This window comes from Macrosteles quadrilineatus, unplaced genomic scaffold (genome assembly GCF_028750875.1).
Source record: "Macrosteles quadrilineatus isolate MER2022 unplaced genomic scaffold, UCM_ALF_1.0 Scaffold_5__1_contigs__length_97177068, whole genome shotgun sequence".
Classification (NCBI taxonomy): domain Eukaryota; kingdom Metazoa; phylum Arthropoda; class Insecta; order Hemiptera; family Cicadellidae; genus Macrosteles; species Macrosteles quadrilineatus.
This window is the reverse complement of record NW_026542598.1, coordinates 93,069,653-93,079,671: the sequence shown is the minus strand read 5'-3', so window position 1 is coordinate 93,079,671 and position 10,019 is coordinate 93,069,653. Positions and strand designations below refer to the sequence as shown.

The 10,019-nt window shown below is 35.7% G+C and overlaps 1 protein-coding gene across 1 annotated transcript; it reads left to right on the top strand.

The window, feature by feature from the left end:
* Positions 1–454: 454 nt before the first annotated feature.
* LOC128995798 (coiled-coil domain-containing protein 12-like) lies at positions 455–4,834 on the top strand. The gene is made up of 3 exons (XM_054420817.1): positions 455–585; positions 1,970–2,108; positions 4,571–4,834. Exons 1-3 carry the CDS (start codon positions 455–457, stop codon positions 4,769–4,771), a joined length of 471 nt encoding a protein of 156 aa, XP_054276792.1. The 3' UTR covers positions 4,772–4,834.
* The last annotated feature ends 5,185 nt before the right edge of the window (positions 4,835–10,019 follow it).

Below are 10,019 nucleotides of genomic sequence, written 5' to 3'. Positions count from 1 at the left end.
TGTTGCAGCATGAAGATTCGGTTGCTGCAGTCACTGATCATGCCACTAACCACACACTAACAAGTTGGACTGAGGTGAGTGAATGTTATATTATAAGTTTAGTGAAGGGCTTTAAAAACTCTAACAGCCAAGATGTAAATGGTATATCTCCTGTTCTGTACTAAAAGGTATCATACATCTGATATGTGCACCGCTAACTAAGCTAATTAACTTGTACTTATTAAAAGGGTCCTTTCCTGTCGTCCTAAAAGTAGCTAGGATCATCCCAATCTTAAAAAAGGGAGATCCCTCAGATCCGTCTAACTACCGCCCCATCTATCTTGCCGGTGTTCTCTAAGGTACTTGAGACTGAGATGAAGAGGCAGCTGATTAAATATTTTGAAGGTACTGTAAAAACTTGCTTTCGGATGCCCAGTACGGCTTCCGAAGCGGGCGCTCAACTACTACAGCCCTAATGAATCTGACTGACCTCATCTCAGATGCCCTCGAGTGCAATGACTCAGTCATGCTGAGGTTATGGGATCTGAGTAAGGCGTTCGATGTTGTTTCCCATAACATCCTTCTAGGGAAACTGAAAAAAATATGGTATTGGTGGTGCAGTGTTGTGCTCTCTGCAGAATTATTTAGAAAATCGTAGGCAATTTGTGAGGTTCAGGTTAGGCAATTTGTGCAATCAGTGAACGGAGTATCCTCAAATGTCCAAGTTGTTTCCCATGGCGTTCCTCAAGGCTTGGTGTTAGGCCTCTACTGTTTAGCATTATGATAAACAACCTTTGGCAAAACGGCTGCACGACGTCCAAATCTCCTTATGTTCAAAAGGTACAGTAACTGCAATAAACATAGTATTTCTTCAAGCTCTGGACATCATTAAATTGGTTGTCGTGAAACAGGGCACATTCCACTCTTTAAAAAGTATTAGTTGCATCCTCGTACAAAGCCACTGCCAGTTGCACGATGTCCAATACCTCAGCGCTGTCCCATGACGTACAAAGACCCTGCACACTGTAAACTGTTTTACCAACTATCGTTTATACTAACCTAGCCTAACCGACCCTAACATAAACTAACCAAACTTGACCTAATTTACTTCCGTATGCAGGAGCTCTGAATGTTGTGCGACAGGGTTGAGCTATTAGACGTCATGCAACTAGCAGCGGCTTTGGACGTGGTCCACTGCTAATTTTTAAGAACATGACGACCAATCCCATGACGTCCAAAGCTTGTAGAAAGACTATGTTTCTTGCAGTAACTGTACATTTGGACATGATGAGATTTGGACATTGTGCAACAGTCAAATAGTTTATACTGGACGTTGTCAAAAATTATATTTTGTACGTTGTGAAATTGACTAATATCATAGGACAACGTGCAACACTCCCAAAAAAGAGGGTCGTCTGTTTGATCCTGAGAGATGTCAGAAGCTATAATGGTTTGAAACTGGTCCTTGTTCATTTGGTCTTTAAACATCTTGTCTAAAGAAACGACTGATCTTAGTCAGTAACATAGACTGCATTTTACACTCACCCTACATTCATATTCAGCTTAAAGTAAGTAGGCCTAGATGAAGTGTCTACGCATATTACTGCTTAGCTTATTCCATATGTTATTATTCCTTATTATGTGCTTGTTCCACAACCATATTCCATCTGTGATAATGTTAGAAATTTTGTCCCTCTATGTTCTATGTTACACCTGTGTTAACCATTAGCCTTTTTTAAGAAAGACCCACCGTCATTCATAATTTATATTTGTTAAGTTTGCCTATTTTAAAATTATTTTAAACTTGTTAAATGTTAAACCAAGGGCAGCCTATATTTTGGATTTTTCATGTCTAATTTTAATATTAGTATTGCATCTTATATCTTTTTACAATAATAATGACGATGTCAATTACAATAATGTATTGTTTAAAGACTGAATAAATTACTATTCTTAGTAAAGTGATTATTAATTCTCTGTGTTTCCCCAGGCCCAAATTCCGGAGTTACGTTCCTGAGGATGAATCACTGAAAGAGAACGTTGTTCCTGCAGCTAAACCTGGAGATGTAGAAAGTGAAGTCAAGTCCCAACTAGAGGCAGCTAACTCCAAAGTGGTCATTGAAGAACTGGTCAGTGTTTAGTTATGTAATGTTTATGAAGGTTCTTTCTTAGTCATTATTGCTACGATTGAGAGCTGATTAACACGTTCGCTGCGGGCCACTCACTGGTGACTGCTCTAGTTCCTTTCTGCTACGCTTAACGCTCACCGGTGAGTGCCGGTATCGCCTACATTCCATTCAATTTTTGTGCAGCAGCACACCAGGAAGAACGGGTATTTTTATGTCTGCGTTTAGCTAGGAATGGGTGCTTTCCTGTGGTCTAGGTTAGTAGTAAATTTCCCTGTAAAATCTGTAATAAAATAAAATAGAAGAAAAAATTATTGGCACAGTTTAAAATATTTCTGTTTATTAAACACATTTTGGGTAATTTTGTATTTGTATCCAACACATATTTAGTAAAAAATAACAATGAGGACAATGGAGACATTGTTTAGTCGTATTATGCTCTGAGCCGTATTTCCCTAAGGGTGTACACGACAGTTGCCAGGGGCCTCTCTGGGGGCCTGCAAGGATTTTTTTTATTTAAGAAAATGAACTTCACAAATCTGTTAGTGGGTTAAAATTTTGTGCCGAGCTTTTACCTACGTGATTGCTGAATGCACCCTATCTCAGTACTATTGGACACGTAGTTTTCACGTGATGGAACAACAGACATACACATACAATAATTCTTTCCCATTATAATTGTATTACATTATTTGGATTAATTAGATTGTACTTTAAATATGCCTTAGACTACTTCATTGATCAGTATGTGCAGTATTAGTAACTGAGTGGTTATAGGGACTAACAAGTAAAAGGTCGCCAGTTCCACCTTGTGAAACCCAGTAGCTTTAAGATGGTTTTAAACTGGGCCCAGCTGTCCCTGATCATTGGGCTTTAAGTAAATGATCCTGGCTACTGAAACAGCTGATCTTAGTCAGTAAAAAGCTACACAGATCATCTCACTCCATTCTACACTCATCTTTCGCTCATACTTGGGTTAAAATACGCACCTAGGTGGCGTCCCCCTCTCAATTAATTGATAATTAATTGAGTAAAAACCCCAAAGTACTTGTTTCCAATCAAAGAGTTCTATTATTGGCTAGATACTGAAGAAGACATCCCATCTATATAGACCACCTGTTGCCAATTATTTATTGAAAAAGAACATAGTTGTTGTGTGAGCCAGTTATAGAATGCGCTAGTGTCTAAAATTCTATTTTGTACGTTAAACTTTGTCGCTAACACAGTTTATGGGTCATGACAGTTGCTATAGCTCACAATAAGTCGTTAAATCAGTCTGACTTGGAAAACAGTTCTTGTACTCAAAAGAAATCAATAAATTAGATCAGCGCAATCTATAGGTGGCTCACATCAACTACAACAATTTTGTTTAAACAACTGGCGACAACTTTAACATGGGGATGGAATGTCTAATAGTCAAAGGTTCTATTGAAAGAGTTTGTTTCTAAACCAAAATAATAAACCCAGCTCTCCAACATTGTAGTCCTAAGCTTGACTTCTAGGTAGCAGCTCATGTCAACTGTTTTTGTTGAGATTAACTTGCAGAAATAGTTGTATAACAATGTTTGTCATGGTAGCCTACTTGTGATGGTCCAAATATCAACCTTTGATATTTTAAGATCCTTGTTAAACAATTAAAGGTAAAAATTAAAAAGGAACGTCAAAAATTAATAATTAAAAATGCCTTTATTTCTGAGTCTCCCAGTAAAAACACTGCTGATAGATTTACTCTTGTCAAAATAATAATAACATAACATATGCAGTAGGCCTAATTATGATCAAAACAACGAGTATAATAAAATAAGAACCATACATAGAATTATTTTACAATTTTTTCATGTATCTTTTGAAAGCTAGGACCCCCAGCTGTTTGAGATGCTTGGCGATATCATTGTAGAGCTTTGGGCCAAATTCAAACTTTCACCCTCTTTTAGCTGGACTTTTAGTGGGCCAAGGCGTTTGCTGGGTCTCGCGTTTAGTCACATCCCCTTGTGCCACAAGCTTTCGCACCAAGTAGGCTCTTGTTGTACTAAGACCCGGTGGCTGAGGCACCCTGTACACAGCATCAATTCAAATTAATCTTTAATCAAATCATGCAAAGCATAGATTAATGTGTCATTGTTATTTTAAACTACTTGAGTCTAATAATAAAACAAATATATACAAAAATATTTACATTCATTGACAACAACCCCATAGCATCCTTAAAAGGAGATACCCGATCACGCTTATGGATAGTGTAACCGAAACACATTGCAGAGTTCTGCATGTTTTGCAAATGGGACATCTCTTGCCCAGAGATGCTGTTGCCGTTTGTAAAAAAACTGTATTTGAGCGCTATCAACGCTATTGACTGTTTCAGCTTGGCTGTTTCTGATATTTTTGTATTGATACAGACCACACAATCTTTATTTAATTATTTTAATATTTAATTATATTTACATTGTTGTGTTGCTATGTTTCAGGATCTTTCAAATTTGGCTCCTGGCAAACGAGACTGGGAATTGGAGCGAGACGTTGCGAAGAAACTCGAGAGGTTAGAGAAGAGAACTCAGCGGGCCATCGCAGAATTAATTAGAAATCGGCTCAAGACAGGACAAACGAACCTTGCCACCAGCGTCAACATAGGAGCTCGTGCAACGCAGGAAGATGTTGACGAGGACTAGACTCTTGTAGATCTTAGGTTGTAAATATCCATGTAAATAATACCAATACATTTTTGTACTGAACCTAAGTAATTTATATTTTGTGAAACACCTTGGTGGTAACCTATTTAGTGTTTAACTAACTAGTGTCATTTTGATCAGGAGAAAAGGGGAATGGTGTGGTTCCTTTGAAGGTAGTGTAGGAAATTGATCATAATTCTACCATTATATAATCAAAACATTTCCACCCATACAAAATATTATTATTACATTATTTCAGTCAGCTGTCGGTTAAAATAAAATTGAATGTTTTTGAAATTGCAAATAGGATGCTGAATTTTTATTTCAGGATTAGTGTTGCCTTCAGTATTATTTTGAGGCTTCTGATTGGCTGAGGGAACATCATTACCGCGACGATACGGTTATTGCCAACGGCTTCGGTGGTGTAGTGGATAGCGTGCTGGGCTAATGCTCTGAAGGCCCGGGTTCGAATCCCATCCATAACACAATTTTTTTGTATTGGATTTTTTCATTATCAACAAGTTTGGTTGGTCCGGTTAGGCTATGACGGTTTAATTTTATAATTAAAACAATATGAAATTGAATTTGACCCATTTATAGTTTTATTTTATGAACAGAAATATTTTTTTCGGTTAAACCTTCATTTGATTTTTCATTATTAGTCTGGTTAGTTTGGTTAGGTTATGATAGTTTAATTTTATAATAAAAAAATTATTAAAATAGGATTTGAGGCATTTATAATTTTATTTTATGAACAGAACTATTTTTTCGATTAATACACCTTCATTAGATTTTTTCATTGTCAGCACGTTTGGTTGGTTTGGTTAGGTTATGACGGTTTAATTTCATAATAAAAAAATATATAATTGAATTTGAGGCATTTATAATTTTATTCTATGAACAAAAATAATTTTTCAATTACTAAACCTTCGTTATAGTCAATCAGAAGCCTCTAAATGACACTGTTGGCAAAATTAATCCTGAAAAACAAATTGTGCAAATAGGATAAAGTTAGGTACATTTTAGTTATTTTTGTTGGTTTGATTTGATTTGGTAATGAACAAATTACCTTTTTAATACATTATATTCAAATATGTTTGGGCCTATGTTACTGTACCTAGCTCTACAGAACCACTAATCTCAAACATAAATATAGCTAAAAGATTTAAATCTCAAAGGACAAATTTCATAAGCTTTGTGATACGTCTTAAATAATGTTATACGTTAGGACACAAAAATACCTTTTATCAAAAGGAAAAATGAAAGAACTAAGTGAAAAATATAAAAAAAATTAGGTGACTATACAAATTTTCTGGTAGTAAACCCACTTGGTACTTGCGAAGCTACTTATAGACTTAAAATAAGTCATCCAATCAACCTTAGTTGTTTGTTAAATTCTTTTGTATTTGTTGGTTAATGCACTCATTGGGCATGTAAATAACGGATGCATTGCACAACGTCCAAATCTCATCATGTCCAAAAGTACAGTAACTGCAATAAACATTGTCTTTCTACAAGCGCTGGACGTCATTAGTTTGGTCGTTGTTAAACAGCACACTTTACACTCTTAAAAAAGTAGCAGTTGCACCTCGTCCAAAACCTAACCAACCTAACCTAACCTAATATAGTCCAGCTAACCGTCCAGCAGCTTTGGACATGGTGCTACTGCTAACTTTTGAAGAGTATAAAGTGCGCTGTTGCACTACGACCAATCCCATGACGTCCAAAGCTTGTAGAAAGACTATGTTTTGTGCAGCTACCTTTGGACATAATGAGATTTGGACGTGGAGCAACAGACAAATAGTTTAGATTGGACGTCGTGAGACAGCTAAAAAATTATATTTTGAAAATCGTGAGACAGCTAAAAATTATATTTTGGACTTTGTGACGTTTGGACACTGTGCAACACTACCTAAATAACTCATATTGAATTTCCATCAAATTTACCTAATGTTGCTGTTAGTAAAAACAGATTGTAAATAAAAATTTTTTAAAAAACCTGCAAGTCATCTCTATAACTTGCAGTAATAAATGTTTTTTTAAAACTACAATGTTTCATTGAAGTTTGATTATTATCTAGGCCTACTAGCTGTACCCGCGGGCTTTGCCCCCTTCACAAGTGAGCTCGTTCGCATGGCTCAATCACGTCCTGGTTGAAGTTTGTTCGCTACGCTCACTCACCTTTAGGTTGGAGCTCGTTCGCTCCGCTCACTTGCCTTCAGGTTAGCTCGTTTGCTACGCCAACTCGCTTCCAGGTTGAAGTTCGTTTGCTACGCTCACTCACCTTTTGGTTGCAAATTGGCTGTAGTCATAAATTTAAAAAATAATAGTGCTGCACCCTGTTGGTAATCCTTGTAAATTTAATACTATGAACATCATAGAACAGAACCAACTTGTTTAATTGAAACAGCTGTTAAGAAATTCCTTTTAAATATGAAAAATCATAAGATTAACATGGGAAACTCCAGAGCCACTGAGGCGGAGCCCGAAAGCCCGTTCAGAATAAAAACTACTTAGTTTTCCTATTTAATGTCTAAAGAATCGGTGTGCCGAATTTCAGCCTCCTAGGTAAATGGGAAGTGGGAGAATTAGTGATGAGTGAGTGAGTCAGTCAGTCAGTGAGGGCTTTGCCTTTTATATATTTAGATTATATTATTAAAGTGATACAATCAAATTTTATGTAAACGTTTAAGGTCATTTACCAAATAAAAATATAGGCATATGGCACCTCAAAATGAAGCTTAGAGTGTAGAGATGCCAAAAAGTATTGATATGGACGAATTTCCTAAGGGCTCTGCCCCACAGGCTGATTTCCAAAGGGCCTCGCATGCTTCCAATGTTTAAATGATATATTTAATTTAGTTAATAAAACAGCTGGTCAGTGCAATGAACTGGTGTTTGTTTATTTACTCGAAAAAGATGTTTGTTATGCTTTATGTAGATTGAGGAGGGTTATGTTTGGTTTTAAAGTGAGGTTGTATACGTTTTGTAATGGCTCAAAGTTTCATTTTTTAATTTATATAGTAAGCTACATGAGAAGAGGCTTGACTATTGAAGAATTATGGTAAACATGTCATTCATGAATCATCAATATTAAACAATTGATACTATTGCTACACTAAGGTATGTTGTCATATTCTTATGGATCTATTAACATCAAAAGTAGGGGTTTGAAAGTAAGTAGGTTTACGCTTTTAAATCAGTTTGTATTTTCAAACTAAATCATAGAGTTGCTGTATTTTAAAACGCACATCAGCACCACTTTAATAGCTCTCTAGGTCACATTTTCTTCCTGTTGCAAAGCATGGGTATAGTAGCTTGTTTTTTTTAATGCATTACTATTATGTAAAGGCAAGTTGTTGCATTTTATTGGGTAAGACACTCTATTTAGCTTCGGACCTTTTTTTGTGTCTTATAAACTTGAACTTTGAGACTTTTTTTGCTGTCAACACTGCAGATAACTTTTCCCAATTTTTCTTCACATAATGGAAAATTTTGACAAGGTTTAAGTTAAATTTGGTTGGTAAAAGGTGACTTGTGATTGACACTGTCAAGGTATGGGTTAAACGGATTTTATGTATAATAGCTGATGTGAGAACAAAACGTTTTCCAGATCCTAACCTTGAATTCAACCAACAGTTTAAGAAAATGTATGTTATTAAGTGTTTGGCAAACAAACCAGCATCCCTGCAGCACCATACGATTCCTAGATGCCACTCACGCTCCTTTTACAGGCAGAAACACTGCTCTTCTCAACATTTACGATTTTAAGGGGTAAGTTAATTAAGGTAAAAAATGTGCTATGTGAAAGGGCGAATCCCTTACCAAGCTGGCAAGCTGATGATGTAGGAGGCATGCTATAACAAAAATTAAATATTTTTTTTATAACTGTGCCGTTAGTAAAAAACTTCTTTATCAGAGATCTTGGTGAAATGTTCAGCGGCTAAATTACACTCAATGAGGCCCTACCCCATGCCAAGTAAAGGTATTGTATTACCAATTGCACATAAGCTGTAGTAAACAGTTAAATATATCTACATCTATAATACTGTAATGTAGTACCAACTGCACTCAAACAAATAAACTTATGGGAACAGAAAATTAAGATTTTAGGTAACTTGCAAACTATTCGACAGGAACTTAAATCAATATATTAATAGTGTGTCAATAATTGATTATTCTTTTCAAAATTGGTAACCAATAGGGCCTACACTTGAGCAAATTTTAAAGTAGGATTCACACGAGCGACACATCTAGCTGACTGACATAGACTAGCATTCCTCGCGACACACCAGTTCACACGAGCGACGAGTCCACCAACTAGATCCCAAGCTTGACGTGAATGAATGTGCAATTAAATATGATATAAGAGTTTAATATGGTTGGTGGAGGGGGGGGGGGCTGAGAGGTGAAAAATGCAGGGTTATAGAAGTTTGTGGAGCGACAAAGGTTGAGAACCCCTGCTCATACTGGAGTTAAATTTCTGAATTATATATTTAAATATCTTTCTTTATAATAGGTATACAAGATTTAATGGAAACCAATTTTTATCTGAGAATCTGGAGATCATCTACCTTCTATATATATAAAATCCAATGTATGTTTTTTTGACCTTTATGGACTCTGAAACCCCTCGGATGTTAGGTTTATTTTTAGGTTTAAGTGGGATGATCATGTCACTCAATATTATCATAGACTGGGTTGGTTAAAGATTAAGGAGAGGATTGAATATGGTATCTTACGACTGACATGTAAAGTATTTAAAAGTGGAGAACCTGATTATATAATGGAAAAATATAATAGATTAGCAGATGTACACCAAAAACAGACTCGTTTTGGTAATGTCTTACTTCAATTTCCTATACACCGTACTGTAACATATAATAAATCGTATCATGTTACTTCTATTAGGCTTATGAATGAGTTAGACAATGACATAATATAAGAACTAGTGATAGTTATAATATATTTAGCAAGAAGTTAAAAAGCTAATTGTTAAGAAGATATTTAAGTTAGTTAATGATAAAACCAATGTAAATTTGGACCAAGAGTGAAACAAAGTTATGTGTGCAAGTGTGCTTTTAACAAAGGACAATTTTAAGTTTTAGTTAGAACCACAACTGATTTGTAATATTTATAAATATTCTGCCTGTCACAGTGGAAGAGTGGACCATAGGTCCAAACTGTGGCAGGAAAAATACAAATTATCCCTGATTTTTTTTGTATTTTAAACACCTAGTTGGTTCCA

What these genes read in the sequence shown, in the direction of transcription:
- LOC128995798 (XM_054420817.1), top strand. Translation starts at nt 455, where the DNA reads ATGAATCTGACTGACCTCATCTCAGATGCCCTCGAGTGCAATGACTCA. An exon ending in GGGAAACTGAAAAAAATATG is followed by an intron (nt 586 to 1,969) that starts GTATTGGTGGTG and finishes GTGTTTCCCCAG; the next exon opens with GCCCAAATTCCGGAGTTACG. An exon ending in AAGTGGTCATTGAAGAACTG is followed by an intron (nt 2,109 to 4,570) that starts GTCAGTGTTTAG and finishes GCTATGTTTCAG; the next exon opens with GATCTTTCAAATTTGGCTCC.